The sequence below is a fragment of the Ambystoma mexicanum genome, chromosome 2p (assembly GCF_040938575.1).
Source record: "Ambystoma mexicanum isolate Mex_15411 chromosome 2p, UKY_AmexF1_1, whole genome shotgun sequence".
NCBI classification, from domain to species: Eukaryota; Metazoa; Chordata; class Amphibia; order Caudata; family Ambystomatidae; genus Ambystoma; species Ambystoma mexicanum.
Window position 1 is genome coordinate 1,155,171,079 of NC_090923.1, and position 12,437 is coordinate 1,155,183,515.

At 49.0% G+C, this 12,437-nt stretch overlaps 1 protein-coding gene across 4 annotated transcripts in view; it reads left to right on the forward strand.

Moving 5' to 3' along the window:
* CACNA1F (calcium voltage-gated channel subunit alpha1 F) overlaps positions 1-12,437 on the forward strand; it is a 1,137,291-nt gene that overhangs the window by 778,611 nt on the left and 346,243 nt on the right. For all 4 annotated transcript variants that reach the window (XM_069645269.1, XM_069645268.1, XM_069645267.1 and 1 more), the window contains 2 exons: positions 7,857-8,003; positions 8,429-8,630. In XM_069645269.1, the coding sequence (XP_069501370.1) occupies positions 7,857-8,003; positions 8,429-8,630 (349 nt within the window). The remainder of the gene's footprint in view (positions 1-7,856; positions 8,004-8,428; positions 8,631-12,437) is intronic.

Consider the following 12,437-nt stretch of genomic DNA (forward strand, 5'->3'; position numbering starts at 1 on the left):
CGTCCTTATCTTCCTCCTCCTGCGAGGATGTTGGAGATTCTACGGGTTCCTCTTCTCGAGGGACCTCCTCTCCTGCGTCTCCCATATTCTCTTCCCCTGGGTAGGGGGTCATGAGGCTCGGCACCTCCGACTTGGCCATAAAGGCTTCTCTGAGCCTATTGAAAGCGTTGGATGCCTCCGGGGCCTTTGGATTCGCCCCTTCAGGTTGGCCCGGGGGGTCAGAAGAGTTTGCGCTCTTCCGGGCCTTCGTACACCCCTGAGGGCTCTCTGGCGTGGCCCTGGTGGACGTGCTTGTTGATGGTACGGTGCTTCTGTCCTTTTGGCTTAGGAAAGTCTCGATTGTTAGCAGGCGGTCCTGCAGGGGTCTAACTCCTAGAGCCACTGCCTCTATGAGTGAATTACCCAGCACGTCCTTGAAGCTCTGAGCCAGGTCTTCCGAGTACGTGGCTTCTTGCTCCTCCTCACTCCACTCAAAATCGGCCATGATATGTGCTGGTAGGTGCCTGATAGTACCTGAAAAGGTGTAAGGGCACGTCCACTTCTCACTCCTTTATCTAGAGGCTGCACCTGGCTGCCAAGCAGCTTCTTTATTTTTTCAGTGTAGGCACTGAGTTCACCAATTCGCTCTTATGAGCGCTCTCCGGTAAAGGTTATCGATCTAGCTCTGCCGGGGAATCGGGTCGCACTGCCCGCGCAGCGGTTAGCCCCTCCTTCCCGAGGGAGGGGGGTTCGTTCCTCGCTCTATACGCCGAGTTCCTCGGCGAAGCCCCGCCCCCGCGAGGGTGGGGGACTGGGGAAAGAACGTATCTCCTCCGGCGTCGTCCGCGTTGGGCGTTAACTCTGTCTCTCGCGCCTCCCTCACGAAGGTGGGGGTCTCGCTCCCTCGCTGTCGACGCGAGTGCGGTGTCTCAGGCCGGCCCCTGAGGTGCTGATACTGCAGCACGGGGCTCAGGCTAAAAACAAATTAAAGTAAAGGATTGTCGAATCCTCCCTACGCTGCGCGATCCCTGCGCGCTGTCCTCATGCTTGGTCATGAGGAAAAACGTTATCTATCATCACTACAACTGATAACCCAAGACAAAAAGCTGACAGAAATGCGCAGCTAAGTGAAAGGGTACTTATCTCTTGGAGAGCAGGAAAAGAAGAGGAGGTTTACAGGAAGAGGAAGGACTAGGTCACATGACCAGGACACTGGGTTCAGGGCCTAGGCTGATGGGAAATTAAGTTTTGAAGGAAAAAAAAAAATGTGTTTGTGCCATCGGAAAGATGGACATTTTATTTGTTGTGTTGAAACTGCTGGAGAGCAAATAAATAAGAAGATGAAGCATAATGCTCGCCTCCGTCTTGACATAGAATCAATGTAGCATGTAGATAGACCAACTGCCTCATTATGAGCCTGGTGGTCCTGAAATAAAGGTGCCGGTAGCAACGTACCGACACCTTTTCCAGACCGCCAGACTACGTGTATGCCTACATCGGCCCCTGCAGGCATGGTTTTCACGAAGCGCTGGCACCGTTAGCAATGCTGCCAGTGCTTCCATGTCCCCATTCCCTTGGAGTCCTATTGCATTACAAAGGAATGGGGACTTAAACTTTCAGCCGCCTGATATCCCAGTAGCACCAGCGGGGTAACTGCCAAACTTGGAATGAGGCCCCAAGTCTAAATCTCAGGAAAGGTGAGTGGAGTCAGGGGTCCACAATGAGTCTACACACTGAAACACCAAGGATTACACTTAGACAGTTTGTTATAAAAAGACTATATTTATTTTAGGCCCAGAAAACACACTGTTAAAAATGACCAATAGCAAGAGGGGTGTGGGGGGTGTGGCAGCCTTCCAGCCAATGAGGAGGCATGGAACAGGGTCCCTTTGGCCATATTGTTTCTTGCCCTTCTTTTTGGCCTCTGAGGTCAGGAAATCCCTAATAAGATGCTTTTTTCATGGGCTGGTGCATGCCATTTGAGTGTAGACCCAGGAAATGGGTTGAGACTGTCTGGTCCCAATCCACAAACTGGTGCCTGAAAGTCTACTGCGCATGCATGAGTGAAACCCACAGTGGTCCCTTATTGGACCACTGCTGGCTGAGTGAATGGTGCACATCCTGGCCATTGGAGGGCTGAGTTTGATCACTCACCTGAATTTAGGATAAGAAGAGGAGTCCTGCAGCCATTCCATTAGATCAGCAACTGAGCCAAGTATCCTGTGTAGCTGTGCAGCTGACTGAAGACCTGTGGCCTTTCCTGCAACTGTCCCGGGTGAAGCCCTGCTTGAGTACCTGATCTGAGAAGGCCCTTATATGTGCTTCAACCCTTGGACTGGTTGGACCAACCAGTCTCAACGCCTTCTCACATTCCTGCAGCTTTGAGCCTTTGGAATCGTCTTTAGACCACCTGGTGGACCGACCAGCTCTGAATTGGGTTACCGCACCAGAAGCGTTGCCGTTCCCTGTTTTCCCCCGGATCTTTGGTGTTCACCAGCGCATTCTACAAGTCACCTTCCTGCCAGGTTTCAGCTTCCCAGCATCAAGGGATCCTGTCCTGGAAGGCTGTCTTAGTTTGCGAATGGAGAGAAGACTGCTGTCGCCTGTGTGCGGTGACTGTCACTGGAACCGGATCCCCTCCATCTGGTAGATTGACCTGAAGAGTTCTGCATCAGTGCCTGCTGCATTTCCTCATCAGAAATGGTTGCACTGAGCTCCTGGACCCGCCCAGAATCTTACTTGCCCCTTCAGCACCTGGGCATCTTCTACTGGATCGAACAGTGAGTAAACCTGCCTCCAGCGACTCCCAGTCAACCTGCCAAGTAATTTGTGAAAATCGGAGCAAGGGTGGTGAGTAATCATAATAGTTACAGCCACCCCTGTATCCCCTATAATAAACCTTCAAATTAACTTTCGGTTATTCCGTTCTTTCGTCTCTTTAAGCGTTTGTTTTAAAAGCTGTTCTAAGAGATAGAAAAAGTATCTACCTGTAAAATCCTGAGAAGTTTTCTGGAACATTTTTTACCACCACACAAACTCTTCTTGCCTTTGTCCCCTCTCTTAAAAGGGACTTTGCGACTTTTGGGCACAAGGCTCCATTCAACATAGGGATTGGATTTATAAAGTTAGGGTCTTCATTCTTGTGGACTGGTTTTCCTTACTGCATAATTACTCACCTTCCTTTCAAGTGTTTAAGTAAATTGTATGCATTTCTACAAACCAAAGGTGACTGTATATATGTTTTATAACTGAGTGTTGTGTGATGGTGTTACCTGCTTGATTTATTTTTCTGGTGAGTGTTTGGGCCTATAATAAACAGAGTAGTTTTGTACGTACCTGTCTAAGCAGAATCGTGTATTTCACTGTGTGTACTCACTCCTGAGACTAAGCCTTGACCACTCTCCACACTTACCTTGATTGGGTTTGGCTAACCTCTCAGAGTTCCTCTGTTCACTATAACTAGGGTGGGCTTCTGAAATATGTCCACCAAGCCAGATTTGAGAAATCCATCTTAACAGTAGGCAGCATTAACAAGTGTTTTTTTGGTTACGGGTGTACAAAGGCCAGCAACCTTGAGACCGCCCGGATTTCTGTGCCTAAATTACATCTCTAACCAAAAATAGTTAAAGTTGCAGTGAGAGGACCCGTGATGCACAGTTGTGAGTGGTCGTGGTGTTCTCTGAGCAATATCGGCAGATGTAAAATGACTGCTTGAGTGCCACCTTGAAGATGCAGTGGCTCGAGTCACCTGTCAAGTTTTCCTCCATGTAGTCTTAAGGAATCTGCATTTAAGTACATTTAATTAATTAATTGGTTTAAGGTTGAGAGTAAACCAGGGGGAGGATCTACGCTTGTGCTTCCGTTTTTGCAAAGGAGCAGCTATCAAAATAGCCTTTTGTAATGAGCATTGATATACTCTAAAGAGATCATGTTATTATGTTCTGGGAAAACCAGATTCTGCAAAATGTGATTAATTTGGATAATAGCAATTTATTTTTGACTTTGACATGCTTGGCGAAATCTGGTAACACTGATAAGTGTCTTCGATCCTGTCAAGATGTCAAAATGCCTTATATCATGGGCTCACCCAGCTGTTTTACATATGTTTTTAATGGGAACAAAGATATTTCTAGGTAGTGCACAGACCAACCAGAGTGGAGATGTGGTCAGTAAGGTAATAGTGTAGCCTGCAATCAAGTGTAGAAATGTGATGACAGCATTCTTAGATAGGCAATCCAGACAGAAACAGCTGTTGAAAAGTGTTAGGCAAAGTTTGCATGCAGTACCCTCTGGGACCTTGAAGTAGGAGCAAAATAGCATTGAAGTAGGAGCAAAAAGGCATAAGTTAATAAAACGAATATTATAGTTACTCTAATACAGTGCAAATAATTTGAGTTCACCAGAGGAGTTGATTCAATGCAATAGATAGGCCAAAGTCAATGGGCCAGTGTCTTGTATAAGTAAAAATAGTTCTGGTATTTAAAACAGAAAAGTCTTTGCCACGGTTCTTAGAAGTAGTTCACGGGTGACATTTGCATATGTCGGGTCACAAGCTGACTAGGCCTGCAAGTTGCCAAAGTTCCACAAACTTTAGCTGTGAGAGTTAAGTTCTCTCGGTCGGGTTTTCACAGTACCTTATATTGAAGAAAAAGATGAAGCTGAAGACTTCTGTTCCTGGCAGTTCCTGTAGATCTCGCCGTTCCTGAGCCTCAGTCGTGGGGACAAGAGGGAGGACGTTGGGGGACTCCTGCACCACACGGGGACTGGTCACAAAGCTGGCAAATTGGCAAATCTTCGATTCCGGTTGCTGTTCTTCAAACACACAAGCTGGTGTCCTTCCCCCTGGTTAATCCTAACCAGCTCTGAGAATGGTATCCAGGTGGCTTACGAGTTGATTGGTCCCACCAGCTCAAAGGAAGAAGTCGTCCTTGAAGGTGCTTCTCTGTCGAGATGAACTTGGTGATTCTGACCTACAGCAGGGCTCCACCGGGAAAACCAATGGTCCAGTAGTCGCAGCAGCCGTCCTCTTCCAGCTCGTCTTCGGTTCTTTCGTTCCAGTGGTCGACTCTGCCTTCCAAGCCAAGAGACTCGCCTTTTAAACAGTTTCCTCCCATTCATTCCAGCCTAGCTGCCACTCACCCAGCAGGGTGGCTGTCCTTGCCAGCCAGTCAGCCATCCAATCATGCCAGAGTGCATTTGGGCCTCCTAGGAGACTAAGCACAGGGAGTTTCGGGCACCTCCCTCACTTCCTGCCTACCCCAGACACTCGGGCGCCAGAGGCGGTCTTCAGTCCTGAAGCCCGCCAAAGGCATAGAAACAAAGGGACCAAACCTGGTTTGGCGCGCAGTGACAAACTCTAGAAGGACCTTTCCAAAAAGAAATGGCGGGAAAAAAAGAAGACCGGGACCTGTTTAAACAAAGGGGACTTATGCGCCACCTTGAAAAACATGGCTCCCGCGATTTTTAGCTACCCGTGTTTGCGGTCGGGAAAAATCATGGTAGTTTGTTGTAAAACCACTGCCACCCGCCATTTCTATAGAAAAGGGTAGCATTTGACTGCTACATGAGTTTCTAGATATAGGGGATACTAGGTAACCCCTCCAGCACTCTATTGTAAGATAGGGTGTGCTGGGTCTAGGAATTTAAAAATACTAGTAAAGTCAATTTAACTTTACATTCTCTGGAAAACAGTAGTTTATCCCAGAGAAGCTTCTTAAACCTTGGGACAACCTATAAAGCTTCCCTGTGTCACTGCACCGAGGGTGCTGTGTGACACAATTGAAAAAGATGATGCATATGGAGTTGTTTAAAACTCCATAACCAAAATAAACACAGAAAACAAACAGAGCTAAAAAGTTAAAAGTCCCAAAGTTTAGCAAAAGAGCTGGAGGGCTCTAAGGTAGAGGGAATTAGCACATTTTTGAGAATTCTCCCTAACAAAAAGCACTTAGTTCCTAGGTTGTTGAAAGGTTTTCCAGAAAGTTTTATTTTGCCCTAGTAATGACTGTTTTGTGAATAATGGTGTTTACCTAAGAAAGTAAAGAATGCCACAGGTCCTATGAGTCAAACATTTGTCAAGTATCTGAACACGATGTACAGGGGTCTGTGTTTGTGATGCTTCACGCTTTGTCCTTCCTTGATTCTCCAGAGTTCTGTTGAGCGACTAGTATGGCGTAGAGGCTGACTCCGAGCTCCCTTCTGTGTAGGGAAAACAGAATAGGAAACCGGACACTGACTCCCCATGCCACGGGACAGCTTTCTCAGATTAATGTGGCCTAGAGACAGCGCAAAGCACTGGCCGGAAAAACTGAATGGTAGTAAGGGAATGACACTGATGATGTAGACCAGGAGGCAGTCGGAAGCCAGGAGTAACTGTAAAACCTCGAAGCATGAGTACAAGGCTAGGCAAGCAGCAAGGCACAGAGGTTTTTGATAAGAAAAGAGAAGATAGAAAGGTAGGCCAGAACAGATCTGCACAGGACAAAAGAAATGGCAGGTCTGCGAGCAGAGCAAGACTGGAGCAAAGTAGAATAAAAATAAAGTAAGCAGACGAAGGTACGTAGCGTATTGAGATGCATTTGTCAGCTATTGGCGCAGAGTTTAAATAGCCGGCTGCTCCTACACTGCGTTCATCGTAGCTGACATTGTTGCCATGGCAGCAAATGACGCTGTGCACAGGGCGCATGCGTGAGGAAGCAGTGCCCAGTCCACGCACATACGCACTGGATAAGGTCATGGCGGCACCCACAAAGGGATTTCTGCGAGGATGCCAGCCCCTGAACTGCATTCCGGACTGCAGCCAGCTGCCGTTGCCTCGTCCGCCAGCCCCTGCGTACCACAACTGCCATTGCGGGTAGCACCTCTAGGTAAGTTGCTGCGGGCCGCTGCGGTGACTGGCCCAGGGAATTACAACATTCCATTATTCTCAGCTGTATGTTGTGAACGATAGCTAAGCTCCCTCCACCTTGTGGGTTCTGTGATGGAAAATATCAGGATAATGAAACGGCCAGACGCAGGTCAGTATAGCTGCGCAGTGGTTTGTCAGCCAAGTCTTTGTGCAAAATAGGTTAGTTGAAGATCTTGAATAATATCAGCAATGCTACATAAGTTCTTCACTGACCATCTAGCATGTAGCAAAGCACCAATTATAGGAACTTTAAAGTAGCAGTTTCTAAATAGTCTGTAGCCTGTGGAGAACAGAAGAATTGGCAGTGTCAAAAAATAAATCTGGGACATTAACATGTCCCTGGGGAAGACTATATTTTCATCCACAATGAGGGATTAGGGGGGCTGCAACAGACATGAGAAAATGAAAGCAAGTGGTCAAGGTGGGGGAGCAAGGAGGAAAGTAAAGAGTCAAGTAGCATGGAGAACAAATGCTGCCCCGCATCCACATAGAACCAAAAAGGAGTTTGCTTAGGGGCTTTGTCCCAGGCCCCATAACTTCTAGCTCACAAATCCTGATTGGGTGAACCCCGGCACTACTCTCTCTGCCTTCCTTCTCACCACCAGCACTCCCTGATTCTGTGCCTCAGCCCATATTCTCACTCTGTCCATACTTCCATTGCTCCCTTTTCTACAGCTCCAACAACCCTTTTCTCCATGGTCCCCAGATGTAAGAACTTTTAACCAACTCTTTTCCTCCACTGCCATTCATTTAACCCACCAAATTATAAGGCCTCCTCCTTCATCTCTATCTCTCAGATCTTGATTCTGTGGCCCAAGCACCTATTCGCTTACCTCTCTGCTTCATTTGTATGTCCCTATCTGACTTCTCATTCCCTACTTGCCTAATGCATCAAGTACTATGACCTTATTTGCCACTCTCCTCGTCCCTCCCTTCATTACTGACCACAAGGCTCTTCGTTTTATTACAGGGGTACCTTCATTGTGTACAAAGACGGGGATGTGGGACATCCCATGGTTCGTGAGCGCATCTGGCACAACAGCGACTTCAACTTTGACAATGTCCTCTCTGGCATGATGGCCCTCTTTACAGTGTCCACCTTTGAGGGTTGGCCAGCGTAAGTATTCCCAGTAAGGCTGGCAGACCAATGGGAGGGCATGGGAAAGGGAGGAGGCATCTCCATCTACAGCCTTTAAGTTTGGTGGGGAAGGTTGGAAGGTCAGACATCATAAACAGGAGAGCAGCTTGTGTATAGAAATGAGAACTTAGTTTATGTTGAGTGTTTGAATATGCATAAGACAAAACAGAACCAGGAAGCGGAGAGTTTGTGAAAGACACAGGTGGTGAGAAGAGGTTTTCCTAGAGACATGTAAAGGAGGCTGAGGTACACGTAGCGTTTTGACAATTAGAGCATGCTAAGACAAAAACACAGAAGGGGAGAAACATTAAAGGTTTGGCATGGAGTGTAGAGAGGAAGAAGCTGGGCTTGCCATTGTACGCTGTCACCCTCACCACTTTCCCTTCACTCTTTGTTTTATCCAGACTACTGTACAAGGCCATTGATGCAAACGGGGAGAATGTGGGACCCATTTACAACTATCGGGTGGAGATCTCCATCTTCTTCATCGTCTACATCATCATTATAGCTTTTTTCATGATGAACATCTTTGTGGGCTTTGTTATTATTACTTTCCGGGCTCAGGGGGAACAAGAATACAAGAACTGTGAGCTGGACAAGAACCAGGTAAGAACCTTCACTCCTTCATCAGACTCTTCCCTAGCCCCCACCATACTCTTCTCCATGCGGATCATGCTGCTCTACTCGCCCATCCACAACATCTGAACTTCCATCCTCATCACCTGCTTTCCCATCCTCACTGCCCTGTGACTCTCCTTAAACTAAACCTGCCACATCCTTAGAATGTCTTCCCACATTCTGTCAATCTCCATTACAGCCTTGCTTACTATCTCCTCACTCATCTCCACTGCCTCCTACGTTACCGTACAATTTCCTATCCCACCCCCAAGATATTTTGTTTGACCTCTCCATCCCCTGAATATTATTGTCACAGCACATCAATTAGCATTATTTATTCTGTCTTCTCTGACCCCTTCCCTGCCTCACTGTTCCTTCCCTTTCCCTCCTTCCCTAACTCTTGGCCTGTCCTCACCTGCAAGTCTTCATCAACTTTGTTGGGATTCCGGCCATCTTAGAGACTAACTGGGTTGATGAGATACACAGATGTTATATAGAAGCAACTAACATTCTGAGTAAGTAATGTACTATCCCAGAGAGGCATTACCAGTAAGTAATAGTAGCAGCAAATGCAGGGATGTGTTCAGGAGGAAAAGGGTAAGTGTATGCAGAAAATGAACACAGACAGTTCTCAGTTCTTAACTGTGGGTGGCATCTGGCAGTGCTCCCACACCCCTCAGCCACCTGCAGCTTTACTGCTTCTCTAATTTCTTCAGTGTACAAGCGCTGTGGACTTTGACTTGTTCTGCCAAACCTGTGTTTTTCCATATGCAGGAAATGGTTGGTCACCCTTAATGGCAGCAGTAAGACACTGGGCCTCATAACGAGTCTGCCTGTCTGGGAACTACTGTACTGGTAAGTTTGTCGGTACCGTAGTTCCCGGACCTGGCGGTCACACAGGCACCCGCGAGCACAACACGTCGGATGAACCGGCACCATTAACGGATGGTGCTGGTGCATCCGACTTCCCCATTCCCATTGAGCCCTATGGGGCTCGAATGGGAATCGGGAAGAATTTTCTCCGGCATCCTGGAATGGGCAATTACCGGGTCCGCCGGGGTTGTAATACCCCGGTAATTGGCCATTCCAGGATGCTGGAAAAAAAATGACTCTGGTGGCAGCCGTGCCTGTTTTACAGGCACGGCTGTCTGCCAGGGTCGTAATGAGGCCCACTGTTTCCAATGGATACAGATACCGATAGAATAGGTAAGGAACAACCAAAATGTGGGGTGATCTGTGATTCCTATAGTTCTCCAGCATGGGGTCTGGCATGGATTCACATGCTCATGAATATTCCCCGTCGTCAGGCCGGGAATCCTCGGTATAGAAAAAGAAATCAGTATCAGTTTCGTTTCTGATCTGCCTTTCTTAGTAGTAACCAATCACTGGTCTCTGGGTCATACTGCCCCCAGCCAATGAATGCCCTCTCCCTAAGCCCCGCCTCTGGCAGCCATCCTCAGATTTTTACCGCACGTTCAAGTGTTGGGAGTCCTGGTGCTGTAGCTTTCGAGCTTTTGCTGTGTTTTCATGCTTTTTTCATGAGATTTTTCTCATTTTTCGATTAAATAGAGCCTCAAGCTCCACTGTTTCTACATCCGATCAACGGGGATCCGTTTTGGAGTTTTCTACGCCCCTCAAGAGTGAAGATTTCGTCGAGTTACGCTTTTGGAGGATTCCAGAAGTTCCGAGGCCTACCCCGGACATGGCCCAGGAGAAAGGAAGCTCGACGCCCGGGAAGCTGTTCAGGACCTGCCCTGGATGCCAGCTTCAGAATGTTTTCAAGGAGGGCGAGCATTCGTTATGCCTCTACTGTCTCCATGAGGACAAGACGCACACGGAGAAGGACTGCGTGTTTTGTGGGAACATGTCGGAGCGGACCATGAAGGATCGCCACCTCCGTCTCGCCAACTGGCTGGAAGGGAAGAGCCCGTCAGGCGAGAAGAAGAAAAGGAAGTCTGAGCGGTCTTCTAAGTCCTGTGAGGGCACCCCGGCGACGGGGGCCCAACAAAAGGCTAAGCATCGCGAGTCCGCGGGCACCGGGAGCGCTGAACGGTCGGGCTCCTTGGCTGCCAGGCAGGGCGCATCCTCCCCGGCACCATCAACCACGAGCCAATGCTCTGGCTCGGGTAAGAGGAAGTCCGAGAACCCGGCAAAGCTTCTGGAGAGGCCCTGGTCGATCTCGAAGATTCCGGCAGAGGGGGAGCGAGGCTCGGACCCTCCCCCCAAGGTGAAGGCCCCAGGCGTCCAGAAGGTGACTATGGCCTTAATTCACCCTGCTAAGACCTCGATTGAGGATGTCGTCGCGACCCTGGCTCAGCCTGTGGAGGCTACACCAGTGGAGGCGCCCTCAGGACCCAGAGTCTCCCTGCCACCGCGGAGGGAGTCGTCTTTCAGGCCCATTGAGAAGACCCCCACGAAGTCCTCGTTGGAAATGGTGGGGGAGGGGCTGGTGGCCATCGTGGATACGGACACGACCTCTGAAGAAGAGCTCATCGAAGTCGTGGAAGAGGCCCAGCCCATCGGGAGGGATCCCGACGAGGGCGACGATGAGAGCGACGGGGTCACCGACAAGGCTCCTCAAGAGCCCTCATGCCCGTCGTTTCCGGCGCCGCAGGACACTTCGGCGGTCATTTTGTCAGCAATTCAGTCCTTATGTTCGGAGATAAGGACAAGGTTGCCCCTCCCCCCGACAGAGGTACCTGAGCCAGACCCGATGGGGGAACCAGAGCCAGGACCTTGGGAAAGTCCACCGCATAAGAGGAGGAGGAAGCTGTCATGATCCCTGCTTCCAAGGGGTCAGGACTTGCCCCACGACCTTGGAAGCAGGCCCATGACTCTGATCCCAGGAACCAGCCAGTCCCTATAGGGACCCTCTGGACCTTGTCCTGGCGCCAGTGGCGCCAGGCTCATGATAGTGACTGGTCCCGGCACAGGAAGCGCCGGGCTCATATTAGATAAGAGTGCTTGGTGGACCTACCTGTAGCAGATCATGCTGCTTACTTACCAGCTAACTGGTCTCCTGATCCTTCTCTGCCTGGAACTACTTTTTCTGTCTGGGTGGAGCAGGAGCCACTCCCTGGAAGCAGAACACAGGAACTCTTCTAGAAATCTGGAACTCTTTTCTTACCTGGGTGGGGCCGTGGAAGGAGACGCCTAAGCACTACAGAAGGCTATTTAAAGCACACCCGATTGGTTTCACGTGCTTCGCGTTATTCTGCATCTGCAGCAGGACGCTCACTGTGTCAGCTCCAGGAAACCTCCAGCTCCAGATCCTGTGAACACGAAATAACCTGCTGGAATCCAATCTTCAGTCTTCTTCAGTCTTCTGCAGCTCCTGCAAAACAAAGGCACAGGTTAGGCTAAAGTAAAGGCAGCGAATCTACTTACCTAATCCAACGGCAGCATCCAAGGCGCCTTTTTCTGCCTTTCTCTTCCGGCATCCGACATCTGCAAAGAGAGAGAACATCGGTCAGTAATATTCAACTACAAGTTCTGCTTACCTATGTTACGCCCGTTCCAACTCAGCTCGCGCTGCATTCCGGCACCTGCAAGGCAAGATACATCGGTTAGTAACGCTTAGTTACAAGACTGCTTACCCGTCGCTTTCAATCTGTTCGCGCTGCACCTCAGCACCTGCAAAGACAAAAGAGACATTACGGAGCATTCTCCAGCGCTAGTGCAGTCTTTCTACTTACGTGCCATTAGAAGGATAATCTTCATCGTCACAGCATCTAAAAAGGGAAAGACATAGACTTTACAGACTTAAGACTTTTGAAAGAGAAGAGGACAATGCAA